The following is an 18,103-nucleotide window of genomic DNA, read 5'->3' on the forward strand; positions in this document are numbered from 1 at the left end:
CTGATATCTGGTTGCTTCACTCACCAGCCAAAAAAAAACAAAACAAAAAAACAAAACTGTGGTAATCTTTTGGGGCTGATACAATTTGAACATTCACTAGCCATTTAGCCAGTGGTAAAACAAAAAACAGGTCCAGTCCACTCAAGCTACCAAACCTTGTTAAACATTTCTAGACTGATCTAAACATCAATTACTGTAATTGATAAGGACAGTAATTATTGCAGCCCCAGCACAGTGCCTTTCTTTTTATGGAAAAGGCAGAAACATAAGATGGCAGTATTTGGCAGTCCTTTGTGTATACCTCATTTGACCCACACCTAAATCAACTACACAGCTGTCAGGAATCACTGTCTATAAGCTGCTCCGAGGTCTTGTTTTTGTTTATCAAAAACAATGCTTCCAGTCATTTTACCACCTTTTAAAACAAAGACATGTAGTCAAAGCAGAGTGATGTCACTGAGGGGGCGTAGAAAGAGCCGTCAACATCTTTTTCAGCTGAAGTAAACTTGGGAAAAATGAGGTCTACTGATTGCAAAACTCCAGTAAACTTTGCATCACTTCAGTACTACCTGTTTCAACCAGTCTTGATCATGTCATTTATTAAAGATTACTTTCCTTATATACCACACCAAATTTAAAATAAATATTTTTACATTTATCTGTAGTGACATTCAGAAATATTCAGTTGAATTTAGGTAGAAATAGACACACTGAGTGAGTCACCTTTTCACTGCAAACAGATGACTCATTAAAAATCGCTTCTCAAGAAATTTAGCTGCAAAGAGGTGAGAATGAGAAGAGAAGTGATGACTTGTAGAAGATAGCCCACTTGCCAGCCTGAATACTTTGCTCTGCTGGGGTTATGTTTGTGAATTGGAGCATATCAGATCACAGAATTAAAAAAAAGAAAAGATTTTTCATCTTAATACAAAGTTAACAGGAGTTACAAGAAGCAAGAAATGACAGTGATGGACCACTCATCATTCTGCCAGTCACTGTGCAGTCTCTATGTGTTTTTATCTCTTTATTCCGTTTTCTCTTTTATGCTTGTTTATATATACTTTTATGTGTGACATCAAGTGTGAACAGATGCCTATGCAATGATTAGCAATGTTTGTTTCTAGTCATGGCATTCGGGTATTAAGCCGAAAGTGCTGTTAACAGAGAGACTCACGGTTGCTGCTGTTGACATGATGCTTTTGCTGTGCAGCAGGTGTGGACAGGCTGTTAGACTCATCCTGCAGTGAAGCCCAGACTCCTCACAACCACTACGCAGCAACAATCTGTCCTCCATGTTGATGTCATCAACTCACTTGAGAAGCTGACATCATTTCACTGTCACTTAAGTGAGACGTCACTGTGGTATGTGTGCTTTTGTGTGTTGGGGCTCTGGGCTATATTGATGTGAGTCATCAGGTTATTGAACATTGAACTCTGAGTCTTTGCTGCTGTTTGCTGAGCTCTCAATCAATACTTTTTTCCTACTGTAACACACACACACATATGAGCACACCCTTGACACACTTGTGTGTGTGTGTGTGTGTGTGTGTGTGTACATTTTTTGTTTTTCAAAAAATAAATGTGTCTGAGTATGCGAATATAAATCTGCCTCTTCATGAAAAAACATACTGGGCTATAGATAAGATAGCCATTCAAAGTAAGCTAAAGGATTCAAGTACCTTCCACATATATGTTTAACATTAAAACATGCTTTATAAATGTCAATAATAATACATGTGAAAAATATAAACCCTAAAAGGTTTGTGTATAGGCTTTAGGGTGCCCTACACATCATTGTAGGGCAATTTTAATAATGTAATAACAACTCAATTTTAGTAGGGGATCCCTTATAGCTTAATCTTACATTCCCACTGACTCTCCAATTCGTTTTTTGCTTCACTTACCCAGTGCCTGAATGCCAACTCTGTGGGTGATGGAGTTGAGCAGACAACTCTGTGGGAAGATGAGGAGGTCCAGTAAGAGGGCCCAACTCTCCTCTTCTCCTAGTACTTCCACCTGGGGCCTGGAGATCCACTTTTACACACCAGAGGTGCATCAGCTGGAGTACTTCAAAGGCTGCTACACCGCGTTGGAGCTCTGTGTGGATGCTGCCAAGAAATGCTGTGAGTAACTGGTCTGTTGGCTAGTTGGCAAAAAAAAGTGCTTACTCTGCTTTTTGATGGTCTATGTTAATTATCATGTGTTGTAGGCGTTGCTGCCATTATAGTTTGTGACAAATCAAATGGAGATATCAAGAAAACAAGGTTTACATCTTAGCTACCCCCTCTTAATAAACATTGCATTAAGGTTAAAGGTATTGCCAGTAGTAAAGCTAACAGAGTGTTCTACCTGTAGGTCTCTCATATGGACACACACATACACACTATTAGAGGAAACTGTCTGCCTGGTCTTGGCTTTGGTCTAGTAGCAAAATAACATTTTTATCACAAACAGCAATCACTGAACCGACTGAAATAGGCTACATCAGGGTTATTCAATTCATTTGGAATTGAGGCCGGTTGATGAAAATGATCTAAAATGAGGGGCTGGAAAAATATGAGCATCACATTAATGGATATTGTAAAACAATGCAGCGACATAGGAGTACATACAGTATATTGTCTTTATTTTATCAATGTAAATATTAGTCATGACCACAAAGTGCAACAAGCTTGTCAAAAATCGATCCTTATTAAATGAACAAACCTGTTAACCAGAGGTTTTTACTCAATTATTGGACTTAAGTAAAGTTTGAGGCTATTTTACTTTTACTTGAGTATTTTATTTACATGCAACTTAATACTGCTACTCCACTACAATAAGTGGAAATATTCTACTTTTTACTCCACTACATTTATCTGATGACTTCACTTACTAGTTACTTTACCAGGCGCTCGTGCGTAGCGAGAGCGTGCATAGCGTTTTGGCCGCATGCCTACATGGAGCGCGTGGAGCAAGTCTCCCAGTGCGGCGGGATTTCAGGCGACGAGAGGAGAGACGTAACGCTGAGACGTAGCGCTGAGATAAAAGAAAGGACAGCGGTCATGAAGGCTTACGCTACGTTGCACTTCATAAACCGAACGGTACACACCTGTACCGAACCGTGACAAGCATACCGAACGGGACAGATTTTTTTAACAAACTGTTCCACCCCGATATATATATATATATACATATACACCAGTGCTGTACTAGCATCTTTCCTTTTTTTTTTCTTAAATAACCAAGGCACTTCAACAAAAACCTTTATTTTGAAAACAAAACAAAACTGTGAGCACAATTAGAGAACAGTAACCATTGTTTCAGAAGAGAAGATTTAAACAAGGTTTTTTTAGAATCAGAAAACTATATGATTCAAAAATGAATAGTAAGTACAAGGAGAGGGACAGCTGGTAAGAAAAAATGAATGAATCCAAGAACTCAGATAAAATAAAATAATACAGTTTAGAGCTGGCTTGCGCCATAAATTGGTACATGTTCGACTGTTTGATGAACTGCAGTCTCAAACACTGATTTTATTATAGTTAGCCTATTAACAAGTACATTTTCACCCCCTGTGGCCATAAAGTAAAGAAGTTCTGCTTTTGCTTTTTTCTCTTTGCTTTTCATGGAATGAAGTTTACAGTTCAGATAAAATGTCAGAATATTAAACTACTCTCTCACAGAGGAGAACTTCTCCCTGTCCGTTACCTTTCTCAAATTCAGATGACGTTTATTACCGCCTTACCTATAATTGTTGCCATTCAGCTGTCAACATGTGAAATACGATGCATTAGATTCCAAATTATCACATCATGTAATCATTTATTACTACAAATCAATTGCAACCACGATTCAAGACCGATGCAGCAGTTATTGTAGAACTAGACCTCCAGAAGCGCCTCTCTAGCGGTTCTTAGAAGACTAATCTCTCCCTCTCTACACAAACATTAGTAATTTTAACTGACTGGTTAGCTGGAGTGAGATGAAAATGGTTTCAGAGCGTGATCACACTGTCCTCCCGGACCACGACCCGGACTTTAGGGTACTTGTCCCCCCTCCCTCTCCCCCCCGCGCCCCAGCCCCGTTTGTACTCACACTGCCTGGGCCACGGCCAATGCTTCTTGCTGTCCATACGCCATCACGCCGTAACACGTCACACGCATTTATCGCGTGTGTGTGGCTTTGTTTACAAATCTTTCCATAGACCTCGGAGTTTTTGTGCGTCTTGTCGACTGTTTTTGAATATTTTTCATCCGACCAAATCTGCAGTAAACACTCCACCTCCGCACCACACCAACGTGAACCTTTCACCACCATTGTTGTTGTTGTTAAATGTCCGCGCATGGTCCGTCCTTCTATTTACATGTCCGAACAGGCGGACATAACGCTACTGCCGTAGGGCTCGTGCTCGTGCTCGTACACGTGCGCACGCTCGTGCTCGTACATGTGCAAACGGCTCCGCTAAAGCCCACCTCTTTGAAGCGGGCCGTGGCGGCCCAGCTGGCCCCAGTTGAGCGCGGAGCGGGTCCACTCACACTACTTAAAGGTACTAGACTTTAGCTGAAAAACCGGTTTTGGCCGCGGCCAAAAGGATAGTGTGATCACGCCCTCAGTCTCATTTGTTTCAGGTATTTAAAGGCTTACATTTAATACAGAAATGTAACATTCCTCTCTAAAACAAGGAACCTACATTTCATCAACGCCGGAGTATAAAAACGTACAGTGTAATCAAGTCAGATTGATATGGTGGAGCATGTAGACCTTTGTGTTTATTTTGTTTTATTAGCAGATTGTATGCCGTTGCTCCTAACTCCTCTCTTTGGCCTGGGAAGTGCAAATCAGCCACACTACCAATCTATCAACTGGCCTGAATGTATACCTTTTCCCCTTTTTTTGTCTTTCCCTTCTCAGCAATCTCTCCCTTGTGCCATAACCTATTTGCCCTGTATGATGAGACAAATGGCACATGGTACCCCCCAAACTATGAGTTCAAGATCACAGATGAAACCAGTGTCAAGCTGCACTATCGCATGAGGTAAGACTACACTGAAGTTTTCTAGCTGCCATTTATCTTTGTAAAGTAATTTCTTAAATAAACAAACTGTGTTTTTTTCCTATTGAACTACTTCAAATGTCGTTTAGTTTAAAAGATGCAAGATTAGGTGTAGTGATCTGTGCATTGTAAGTTGTGCAGCATGCCAAAGCAGAAACTTTGGCATGCTGACTCCCGACTTTGAAAACTTGCTTCTGGCATGTCTCTGGTGGGGAGGAGCGGGGGGTGGGGCAAAACCAAACAAATCAATGGGTAATAGCGGACCAGCCTGCAGGCCAACACCGAAGAAGATATAATTCACTAGAGCTCACTTTAAGGCCCTGGAGCTGATCAGGGACAGGGCTGTTCTTTTGCAGTTTTCCAGGGTGAAAGGACCCATGGAGGAGTATGAACAAGCCCTTTGGTGTGTGCTGATGTATAAGACCTTTCCTGAAGAAGAAAAGTGCCACAGAGAGGAATGCTTTAACTTTTGTTTTTACCTTTGAGCTCAACACCAGGCCAGGCTATCCGGCTTTTTTGAAGTTTCAGGTTTGGTTCCTGGAGATGGTGCCTCCAGAGGACACTATTAGGGATGAGTAGTTAATTCCAAGAACGAGGGATCGCATCAATTGCTCGAGGACCAATTGCAAACTCGTTTTCCAAATCTACTTTTAGAACGCAACACATCTTCCTGCAGGGATAATGATGCACAGCAATACAGCCTACCTAACACCTAATGCTTATTCTCAATCAAAACAGTCACAGTTACCCTTTAAGGATTTATTTTTTACAACCACAACTTCAAAACATTGTTTCCTTACAAAAACATACTTAAATTTGTGTTTGCATTCTGTTAATGATCAGTCCCTCTGTGGAGAAAAGGTGCTCCACTGGCACAGAGGTTGCAGGTATGTATCAGCAGGTATGAGCAGTTGTTGCACTCACTTATTTTATTATTATTATTTTGTACCGGACTTCCACCATCAGTGGATTTTTCTCAGGACGAATGCATAGCTTAAGAAACAAGCATGAAACAAGCTTCTAGCTCGTTGACATCCATATTTTTGAACTAGTCCCTCCCGAAGACGGTGGCCACTGCTCCAAACGTCATTGCTTTCCCCCTCCATATCGTCTGGGCCTTGCACATTATCCCCATCAAGAGTTGGTTCCAAATATCAAAGATGTTTGTGTCTCGGGTCAAATGCACTGTGCGCTCACACAAATTAAAACTTGAGTGCCATTGTTTACCAATTTAGTTAATTGGAAACAAGGACAACTTTAGATTTAGTAGTCATGAGGGGGCTGGGCCTGAAAGCAAAACTTTTTATTTACCAGTCATTTATATTCTAACCCTCATCTCTCCAGGAACTCTGGGTAGTGGGCAAAGGATGAGATCTGGCATTCAAGTGCTTGAAATGTGTTTGCTTGAAGCACTGATCCCCTATGTTGAAATGATCCAATTTGGATCAGGATGTTTCCTGTGGGCCTCCTTTTGGAGGTATTAATGACTATGTCCAAAATTGAGGAGAGTGGAGGGCTGACTGTGAATACACTAGAGGTATTACATAACCGACATCCCTGGTAATGCTGCAGGAGTGCAGACCTTCTTTATCTTCTCGCCATAATGATTTGTGCCACAACAATTGGTGGAAAATGAATGGAATATTGTGAGTGTTGTATATAATTAGTCTAGAAAGTCATTCGTCCATTTCACCAATTACTCCTTCAAACTATTCTTAACAATTTAAGCTATCATTCAATCTATATGCCTCCTGTTTTATAATCAGCTGGCAACCTAATCAATTTGATTAAAACATGATTAAAAAATGATTAAAACAAAGTCATAACTGCACCTTGTAATCTCGTAAGAAAGATGCTATATATTATTAAAGAGGGTTATAATTGCTTTCACTGTCTTTTTTAAAAGTTGTATACTACAGAAAGACGTGACAGATGTATGCTCGTCAGTGCCATCAGAGAAATCTAGAGAGCATATCGCTTAACTGCGAAAAATTTCATAACGCCATAAAATCCTTGGTGTTATGCGCTCCCCATTCTTGTTTCTTCTACCTATTTGCTCTCTGAGGTGCTCCTGATCTAACACTTTTCATTATCTGAAAACACTGCCAAATGTTGTGGATATGAACAGTGATGGGAATAACGGTGTTACTAACGGCGTTACTTTTTCAGTAATGAGTAATCTAATTGATTACTCTTCCCATCATTATTACGGCGTTACAGTTGTCACTGTTACCGTCAAAAATATGGCGCGTTACTATAATTATCAGCTCACTAAAGCTGTTTTCATCAGACCAAGTAGATCTCTAAGCCGAGAGGTAAAAAATGTTCTTCCTTGGTGGGGGAGGACAAGACAACCGCATAAATGATAATGATTGGCTGAGGTAGGGTAAAATTTCATGGTAAGCCAATCAGAGGTAGAGTTGGGCAGATGAATCGAAAGCATGCATTGTTGCACACAATGAGGAAAGTGTCTCATCTTCCCCGTTGTTGGATTATTTCTGTGGCAGAGTTACAGAGCAAGATACAGGCCTGGCATGGGTACTACAGAGTTTTGGGTCGGTTTCGTGAGGACGCAGATATTTCTTGAGCTGTGGCCTTGTGTCTTCCAAATGGTGGACTCTCCTTCTGAGCCACAGCCGCAACCCCAGGTTCCAAATCTGATTGTCGATTGTTTTGAAACACGTTCTTTTGAGTATTCATACTTTTGACAACCCTTGACAAATCTCTCTTCAGAAAATCCATTCGACAAGTTTGGTCGAAGTTCATGCAAAGAGGAAAAAAAACATTACTGTGGTGTATATTGCACTTCCTCTTCCGCTGGCAGTATTTAGTGGAGAGACAAGTGAGTGTGCGTAGAGAGCTGTGGGGTGTGCTGTGTGTGTATTTGTACGTGTGTCTATTTTTTTGCTTCTGCATTCTGTAGTGCACTCTGCCAAAGAAGCAGGGTATTGTGGTCAAGTCTGATACACGCAGTCTGTAGCATAAGCAAATGTTCAACACAAACAAACAAACAAACAAACACACATGAATTAAAGTGCCACCAGTATAGACAGGTTTGTGAGGCTGTACTTTAACTGAAGGCTATAGCCAGCTTTATAACATGCTTACAATAGCAATGCAACATGCTGATCTTTAGAAGGTATAATGTTTACCTGGTTTAATATCTTATTTAAGTGTGTTTATATGCTGACATTTGTTAAAATGCACAAAACACAAAATACAACTGAGGCTGATGTAGGGCTGCAGCTATCAAATCTTTTTGTAATCGAGTATTCTAACGATTTTTCCATCGATTCATCTAATAAAAAAAATTATAATTTTGAGTAAAAATGTATTATAATTTGCCTTATTTAGCATATATTATGTTTGGGGTAGGCAGAGGTGGATTAATGTACAGGCTGGCTTAGGCTGCAGCCTAGGGGACCCAGGTGTGCAGGGGCCCTGGATTGGCCAGACTATTTTTTTATTTACTACACAAGGGGAAATAAAAAATACCTCCTTTTATGGCCCTTAGAAACATTTAAAAGAAATAAGTCGCTGACTGGATAGATATGGGACACAGTTACCCAATAATGGGGCCAGGTTCATAAGGTCAGTTTTGTTGTCAAATGATACATCGCTTACTGTTACTAGACAGTATGGCGACAAAATGTCAGAAAGGATATTTGAAAAGAAAAAAGAGAAGCACAATGACTGAAAGAACAGCGAAAATTCCTAAATTGACAGGGTTTTTCAAGGTTGCAGACTCTTCTTCTGGTCTAGCGTGTTTTTTTTTCTGATAAAGCATGATTAATAATGTGGGGGGGCCCAACAAAGAGCAGCCTAGGGGCCCATGACCACCTTAATCCGCCACTGGGGGTAGGCCTAGGGTATAACAGTTCTAGCAGCTCCTTACGGGTAACGTTGCTCGAAAAAGCTTCTGTATGGAGTTGGTATGTTTTTTCTGTGTCCTATGGGCTTGTGGAGTCCTATCTGTATCAATACGTGTGACACTTTCAAGACCTTGCTGATTGTTTCTCCCTGGCCAATATATTTTCCGTAGTCTGCTTGTTAGTATGTGTGTGCCGCTTTTGATGATCTTTATCTCTATTTTCCATTTTATTTTATTTTGTATACTTTTTTTAGCTTTAAATGTTCTGCTCATTTGGATTACCAGTTTACTTTTGTACTTCTCCATGTCTGCTGTTGGTCTTGAAAGGATATAGACAGATGTCTGTGATGCTGAACATCATCATCATTCATCTTCAACTGCTTGTCCCTATCGGGGTCGCGGGGTGCTGGAGCCGATCCCAGCTGACATCGGGCGTGAGGCGGGGTACACCCTGGACAGGATGCCAGTCTATCGCAGGGCACATAGAGACGCACAGAGACAGACAACCATTCACACCTACGGGCAATTTTAGAGTCATCAATTAACCTAACAGACTGAGACAATTCCCTCTGAAAAGCACCGGCTGAAAATGTGCTTTATTTCAGTGAAAAAAGGAAAGTGGGTCAAAACCTAAATGCGAAATATGTTGCCCGGCCCTTAAATATAAACATGCTGGGTTATCTTTTTATGCAAAGTGAGAGCGGACATTTTTACACTGGAGGCAATAGAGTACTTCCTGTTGTGTTGTTTTTCTGTGTACTAGGGCCAAAATATTCTATGCCGATATTGGTCATTTCATATCTCAATAACTATATATATGTCACAATATTACATGATTTCTGGCAATTTCATTTATAGTCTATATGAAATAACCACATGGTAAAGCCCGTTTTGTATACTCCTGTGTGAATTAAATACTTGACAAATGAAAATGCCTGAGTATTTTCTAATTACATTATGAATTTTAGTGTAAAATGAACACAGCTGTTAGTGACACACATTATGCACAAAATGATTTGCTTATAATATACTGTACCATTTTGTAAATATACATTTTAAACATTTTTTAAAACTTTTTAAAGCATTTTGTTTTCACTCTATTTGCCAGCTGCCGCCTACTGACTTTATTTGCTTCTAGTTTGTTTTATTTATTGTTTTAATATGTGTATGTGGGGTACCAGTAGTTCACCAGTGTGTACATAATGATCCACAGCTCAGCTCATCTTTTCATTTTCATTCCACAACTGTTGGCAGGCAAGGCCAAAATCCCATCAATGCAAACTCCAGGCTTCTCTTGTTATTTATAAACCTAACATCCTGCTTCCCTTCAGGTAATAATTTCCAAACCCAGTTAGTTCCTGGACATGTGAGATCTAAATCAGTGCATTCAAGTATACAATATGTTTCTGGAATAAATTGGACATAAAACAACCCATGTGGTCTTGATATGCCACTGTGTATTCTGAGTACTTTCTCGCATGAACACACTGTATTCATGGGAACTTGTTCTCTTTCTCTCTCCTGTCAGGTTTTATTTCAGAAACTGGCATGGCACCACTGAAGGAGAGTCTCCAGTTTGGAGACACTGCATCAGTAAACTCAGAGGAGGAGGAGGAGGAGGAGGAGGAGGAGGAGGAGGATTTAGCTCACAGAAAACACCAGAAGGAACTCCCCTACTGGACGCTGCTTCTCTCGACTACCTGTTTACCCAGGTGAAAAAAAATCAGTTCCCAATGACTTTATTTCAATTTTCATGGGAGCTTTTAGGCATTCCTGTCTCGTTGTTGCTCACCTGAAGTATACAGTATATTTGGGAAGAACACCTAAAGGATCTCCACCAAAACAACAAAAAAAAAAGTACTTGTTCAAAGTTCAAACATCAACACAGTTCATAGTGCATTTTCACATCATAAACAGCTAAGAGGAAATGTAACAATACCAGGAAGTGCAGCTTTTAGGTCACCATTGACAGCATACTTCAGTGTAGTTTGGAGCCACTGTCAATTAGACTTTCAGTTCATTACAATATTTAATCACTAAGTTGTAACTCAGCAGGGATTTATGTTTCTAATCTTAAAATAACAACTTAACTGAATTTTCAGTTGACCAAAATGTAAGACATCCTGACCTGGTCCGTGTTTCAGAACGCAGGCTCAACAAACTCTGAGCCTAAGCCTAAACTCTTGAGTTGATTTATCCTGCGATGGGAAACTCTTGAGTTTTCAGTTCCAGAACAGATCAGAGTTAGTTACTCCGATAGGCTTAGCCTGATTCTATCATTTACCATGGCAACAGGTGAATAAAGGCAGGGCCTCCATTTTAATACAGTGGATGTAGTGATATTAATGCAAGTAAGCAGACTGTCCACATGTATCTTTAAAGGGTAGGGACTGAGTCAGAGCAGGGGAAGTGTCAATAAGTTAATACGATAGAGTAATTATGTGTTCTCTATTAATTCATATTTTAAAAATAAAGTTGGAGATTTTAAACAAATATATAACCTAGATCAAAGACATAAAGACATGATCTGATCCATAAAAGAAAGTGTTTGTGATTTGGAGGTTAAAATACGGTAGATTTAAATTTATTTGAATTAATTTGAATCTTGGCTCAACAGCACGTAGTGGCTTTATTTCAGCTTCTTCAACAAATGTACACAATTTGAGCACTTCAGACTGTTTAGAGCCTATTTTGAAAACACTTAACTTTCAAACTACAGTCTACAGCTATAACACGATCCTGCTCACTCAGAAATATTAACATGTAGCCTATTCACTAATATTAAAGGAATTAGATTTCCTCTTTGGGACCAATCACATCATGAGTGATAGACAATTATTCATTTATCCTAGTGTCTAAAGCTTCATACTGATTTTTACTATTTAAACTGAGATTATTACACATAATGTGCCATAAACATTTTAGTGGAACTGCCCAAACAAACTGACAGCTGTCTGCAGAGTCACAGTGTTAATATTTTTTATATTCAATATTTTTTGAATTATCAAGGTTTTATTCAGAGTTGTATTGAATATTTGATTGCTGGGGCAAAGAACGCTGATCAAAGAAATGACTGATAGCACATAAAAGTGATAACATTAGATAGTTCTGAGTAATTAACTAATAGCCAACGTGGATTTTGTTTCTTGCATTCAGTAATATCTGCCATTTAAGCCCTTCAGTATACACTTTGATCTGGACTGACTGGGTAATGAAACAGCATGCCTGTCTCTGTAAGAGAGAGGGGACTCTGAGAATATCAGGCTTTCTTGAAGAAAACCTGCCATTGAGCCGGTTAGGTTCACGGTGTCATTCAACTGACCCAGAGTTTGAAGTTATCTTTCTTTCTGGAACTGAAAATACAGAGTTCCCCTCATCTCAGGCTTAACATACTCAGATTTCTTACTTATCCTACTTTCTGAAAGAGGGCCCTGGTTACTGTATTTGCCCGCCTTGACAGGATTTGTGCCACGTAAAGAACTAAATCGCACAGTATTTCTTACAATTTCCAATGTTTCTGAGTTCCTGTTTCGGTATTAATGGTAATATACTTTTATTGTGTCTCTATGTCAAATTTAAATATATTTTTGTTGTGCAGGGCCAGCATGACTTTCAGACAGGCGTGGTTCCACTGAGGATGTCCCACTCGGAGGCAGAGCAACACGAGATAGAAAATGAGTGTTTGGGCATGGCTGTGCTTGCTATCACTCACTATACCATGAACTCGAAAATGAACATGGATACGTCTCTGCCCACTACTTCCCATGAAATCAGGTAAAACATTAGATTTTCTAAGCAAGATGGGATAGTGCTATACAAAAGGCCTTTGATTAAGATCTTAAACCACCAACATTGAAGAATGATCGGGGCAGCAGCCTTCTAATGCCATCCTGCAAATTTCTATGAAATAGTCTTGCCCTTGTCTTGTCTAACCCTAACCCTAACCCCTTAATGATATTTTCATTAATCATGATTTGAAGCTAAGAGAGCCTTTAGTCACACAAAACAGTTGTACATACCACAGGAAGCAACATAACCACTAAATAATGGCTACTCTGTAATTCAATCTTTGAGGGAGTTGTACGTTATTTTTTTTCGTTACCTTCAAATACTTTCACAAAGCAAAGGTAAGTAAATGCCAAGAGAAATTGTTCATAAATATCCATCTACCATTCTGTCTTAATCCCTTCAGCTACAAACGCTTCATACCAGAGTCGCTGAATCGCAACATCAAGCAGCGCAATATCCTGACACGCATTCGCATCAACAACGTCTTTAAGAAATTCCTCAGTGAATTTGACCGCCGCAGGATTAAGGACAGCAACATCACGCTGTATGACCTGAAGATCAAGTACCTGGCCACACTGGAGGGCCTGACCAGCGGCTTGGGAAGCGAGCTGCTTGAGCCTATCATGCTTGGTGTAACGCAGGAAGGAGAGCTCTGCAATGGTGGATACTACGGTAAGATTTCAGGAAGTTCTCCCGCACCCTGCCAGATTTGAGACATGGAACAACTCAGTGACGGTTTTGTTTGAAATTTAGTTTTTCTAGAATTACAAGGCATTATGATAACTAAGAAAGATAACTTATTTGTCCATCAAAAAATCCCTGTGGGAGTTGATGAAATAAGAATGTTATTCACAATAGAGGAAAACTGTGTTATCTCTATGAGAACATTATCATTATTATTATTAAAATTATTACGCAAGATGAAACAAAATATAATTGCTACTCTACCACTGGTTAGTTGGGCGTGTTTACATGCAAAGTACCCGTGGTGTTCTGCCCACAGTTCAAAAGACAACAACATAGTTTGAACTCTGTTATTTTTTAAAACATTGTGTCAGTTTGTGCAGGTGGTGAAAACCAAAAGTGAAACGAACAAGATGTTTACATCACATTTACACATATCACATTCACCCACTTTTCACAGAGTACAGAACCTGGGTGATTCGGACTAATGTGTGAAGTTTTCAAGCACTGATGCAGAGCAGGATAGTTTGAGCAACATGCTTGAAATCAGAGTTTCTTTCAGTGTAAACATACAGTAGCCAACTACACATTGCCTTGGCTTCACTCAAAACAATATTGAGAAACCAATTAACCAACTAATGTATAATTATTTTTCCAGCGACCAATGTGTCTAATGTCTGTGTTTCCTATAACTGCAGCATTTAAATATCTTTGGCTGCATGTGTAACTGTTACAATATAATGTTTGCTCACTGTTTCTAGGGTCCTGCAACCAGAGCCAAGGGCAGAGCCCAAGTCAGAACATGGAGACTAGCCATGACATGCAGGTCCTGGTTACTGGTACCACTGGCATTTCCTGGAGGAAGAAGCCAGCTACAGTGAGTGCAATAGTGTGTACCGTGAACAACACTGTGTGTTTGTGAGATGAGGGCCTCTAGTTTCCCTAATTTCTGATAAACCATAACAAATAAATGTGCTCGCCATTCTTTTGAGAGCCTCTTGACAGAATGTTACACAAACATCACATACAGTAAGAAAAATAGATTTAAATCTCTTTTACATTTGTTTTAGGTATTTAGGATTAAGAAATTACATACAAAAATGTGAAGTGTGTTAAGCTCAACATAGTCAGACATTTAAAGTCCGTATAGGCATATAATATGAATATAATGCAGAGAAGAAAGTGAAGTTGTTCTCCCTTTTTTCAGTTTATTTGTTTACTAACATTGTCCAATCAATGACAAGTAGAACATTTCATGTTTATGTTTTTATGCACACAGAACTGAAATGAGTTGAATAAAATCACTCAAGAAATTAGATACTGAGACGCTGTAGTGGAAACATTTCCTATTATTTCAATGATTATGGCCAGAATTAATTTGGAAGAGTAGTTGGCTTCATTTTATAACAGTATTTCTTAATAAGCATTTTAGAATGTGATGGTGCTGCATATTATCTAGGACAAACTTTGCAAAGGGAATTGCAGTATTTTCAGATGACAGTATTCGGCATTATTTGAAATTACTGATAGTTTATTTTCTTTCATAGTTTGTGTGAATATATCTGTTTGTATGTCTTTAAAATAGACACCTGTGATCGCCAAAGAAAAGGGCAAGTCAAAGAAGAACAAGTTGGACGGAAAACAGAAAAATGACAAAAACAAAGAGGCAAACGATGGCTGGGTGGTGTTCAGTGACTTCCATGAGATCACACATGCTGTCATCAAAGAGGCAACGGTCACCATCTATAGACAGGACAACAAGAAGATGGTGAGGCAGACAAATCAAAAATCACTGTGTCATCACTATGTGGGATCACTTCCATATTGTCACTTACTCACGGGTTTAATAACCCCAGCAAGTCACAGTAAGACAGAAGCTGTAAATAGACATATTCTGAAATATTTTGTAATGTTCTCTGTATCTGTAAGTTTCCTAAAGATGTTTAATTAGGATGCACCGATTGTGAAATTCTTGGCCAGTACGAATGTTTAAAATAATAATTTACCGATTTATTTATGAATTATATTGGTTGTTATTTATTCCCCTTTTTGTGCCCGGGAAATCTTCCTTACAATAAATAAATAACTGGACTATCGTAACTATTTATAACTATTAACACCCTTTTCATATGACCTTTCAAATGAAAAATAATAAATATATATACACACACACGAACTTTGCAAAGGGAATTGCAGTATTTTCAGATGACAGTATTTGGCATTATTTGAAAGTACTGATAGTTTGTGTGTGTGTTTATATAACATTTTTTGAACCTTTTTAACACAACGGTTAAATTTGCCAAATTGGTTCAACACAACAGATAAACATCGGCCACTGCCATCGGTGAATGTCATCTTATTTGCCAATACCGATGATGTTCATCCGATAAATCGGTACATCCCCAATTTAAATATTTATTCTGAAAGCTACTTGCATTATAAAAAATTATAATTTCTTCATTCATTCATAATTAACACCAGAATTTACTATGGTTGGTCCCCAAATGTTTTCTAAAGGTTTTGGTATTTTAAGAGTTTTATTTGAAAATGATTCATTGTACAAAATCTCTGTGTTGTGACACGTACATGCCAAAGTAAATTCCATTGTCATGTGTCTTAGTAAAGTCATAATGGGATCAGTCATTGTCACATATTTTAGAAAACTTCTTTTCATATGCACTTATTTAAATATGACCAACAACAACATTTGTTTTTATTTATAAAAGCCTGCCTTCAGCCGTGGCTGAAGGTGATGTGATTCATCAAGATGGATTTTGAATTCTGTAATACATTACCACTTTTCTAGAAAGCCGTCTGGAGTACTGCGATTTTCTAATTATTATTTTTGTATTATTCTCATCACCTATTTTATTCATCTTCTTCCTCTCCTCATCTCCTCTCTTTTCAGGAGTTGCAAATGGCTTCCAGGGCTGAGGCTCTGTCCTTCGCAGCCCTTGTAGATGGATACTTCAGGCTGACAGTGGATGCCCACCACTTCCTTTGCAAAGAGGTGGCCCCTGCTTCAGTGGTGCACAACATCAACAATGGCTGCCACGGACCCATCTGGTTTGTACTGGCAGTTGTATTGGTGTAGATTTGTGTATGCATGTGCCTGTTTCTTTACAAAAACAGTGTTAGTAGACAACGTAGAACTCCATCACCGCCCCCATTCATTGTGTTTTTTCCCCTCCCCAGCACGGAGTATGCCATCCAGAAGCTACGTCAGGAGGGCAACGAGGAGGGCACTTACATCCTGCGCTGGAGCTGCACTGACTACCAGTACATCATCATCACTGTAGTCTGCAGTGAGGTAGCGTGGACTTTATTCATTAGGTGTTGGAAGCTGGTTTTCATTTCGCCCCCATAGTTAAATTAAGTCCACAAATTAGCCAAAGAAATTGTTTTTCCGACTATCCCGTTCTACTGTAAAGCATGGGAAATTATTTAATTACTCCATTATTGTATAATAATTAGTAAATTATAGTTGTTACATGTGTTAGGAATATAAATGTTGCAAGTATTATATTTTTTAAAAGTACTTTAAATTAAAGACAAATGGAAATATTACCACTGGTCACTGGAATAGCCAAAAGCTTGAATACTATGTTACTTTTTTTAAAGTATACACTGAAAATGTATTTGAATACATTAAACTACATTACTATTTATGTAATGGAAACCCAAAATGGGTGAACCCCCCAAAGAAACTCTTCCGAGTTCCACTGTAATCACTTTTAACAAAAACAAAAACTTCTATTTCCGGTCATGTTTTGTAAACCAAAACTAGAACCAAAACCACACACACCTTTGTGTTTGTTACCTTTCTTCAGGCCCCTCTTCTTTTAAAACAAAGTTTTAGGAAAAAAAAAGCTGTACAGTATGTGGAGATCCTCTTACGCAATCAGCCAAAATGTTTGGCATTCCAGTGATGGAAAGCTCTTGTGTAGGTTTTCATATTGGATTACAGCTTTATGAGTCAGTATGGGAGGAGGAATGCTGAATGAATGTTAATGTGTTACAGTAGTGACACATTTATGTGGTGTTTGCATATGTCTGTGGAGCTTTAACAGAAATATATAAACCTTTTTTGAAAAAGGCAAGCGATCTAATTTAGATAAAGCTTCTCCAAAGGTAAACACTCTGTCCTCTGTTTTGTTTAATGTACAAGATATTGACATTAGTTGATTATTACTTGAGTTCATTACATTTTCATATTTTTTTCTCTTTCTCTTTACCACTGTCATTCATCCGATCTCTCCTTCAGTCTCATGTCCCTCCCTCCACATTTTAATTAATTGTATTATGTTTCAATTAAAAACACTCTCTTTCTGCATCCAGATTGACCTGAAAGAGTCTCGTCCGGTGCGTCAGTATAAGAACTTCCAGATTGAGGTGTCCTCCGAAGGTTTCCGGCTTTATGGCACTGGGACGTTTCGGGCCACTCTCATTGAGTTGCTGGAGCATCTGGAGGGGCAAAGCCTTCGCACCGACAACCTCCAGTTCCAGCTGCTGCGCTGCTGCCCTCCACAGCCTAGAGGTAAGATCCTGCCACAGGCATAGAAAATTACATGATTATCTACTAGAGGTGTGAGTGCTCATGTTAGCCGTGGTGTAGCCTACGGTACTCGCACCGGTAAAGCCCCCCCCCCCCCACACACCGATGTGGGGGGCTTCGTAGACTAGTCTTCAGTGTTCACACATGAATTTTCACGCCCTGTGCACTA

General features: G+C 39.2%; 1 protein-coding gene across 2 annotated transcripts in view; it reads left to right on the forward strand.

Annotated features, from left to right (window-relative positions):
• The window catches only part of jak1 (Janus kinase 1), a 38,529-nt gene that overhangs the window by 3,403 nt on the left and 17,023 nt on the right, over positions 1-18,103 (forward strand). The window contains exons 2-12 of one of the 2 annotated variants that reach the window (XM_083939755.1): positions 1,211-1,362; positions 1,909-2,123; positions 4,894-5,017; positions 10,435-10,618; positions 12,505-12,680; positions 13,099-13,367; positions 14,141-14,256; positions 14,965-15,147; positions 16,288-16,445; positions 16,575-16,689; positions 17,718-17,916. In XM_083939755.1, the coding sequence (XP_083795881.1) occupies positions 1,916-2,123; positions 4,894-5,017; positions 10,435-10,618; positions 12,505-12,680; positions 13,099-13,367; positions 14,141-14,256; positions 14,965-15,147; positions 16,288-16,445; positions 16,575-16,689; positions 17,718-17,916 (1,732 nt within the window). In that variant the 5' untranslated portion in view covers positions 1,211-1,362; positions 1,909-1,915. The remainder of the gene's footprint in view (positions 1-1,210; positions 1,363-1,908; positions 2,124-4,893; positions 5,018-10,434; positions 10,619-12,504; positions 12,681-13,098; positions 13,368-14,140; positions 14,257-14,964; positions 15,148-16,287; positions 16,446-16,574; positions 16,690-17,717; positions 17,917-18,103) is intronic. The other variant, XM_083939756.1, reaches the window with a different exon arrangement.

Source organism: Echiichthys vipera, assembly GCF_963691815.1.
Source record: "Echiichthys vipera genome assembly, chromosome: 3".
In the NCBI taxonomy this organism is placed as follows: Eukaryota; Metazoa; Chordata; class Actinopteri; order Perciformes; family Trachinidae; genus Echiichthys; species Echiichthys vipera.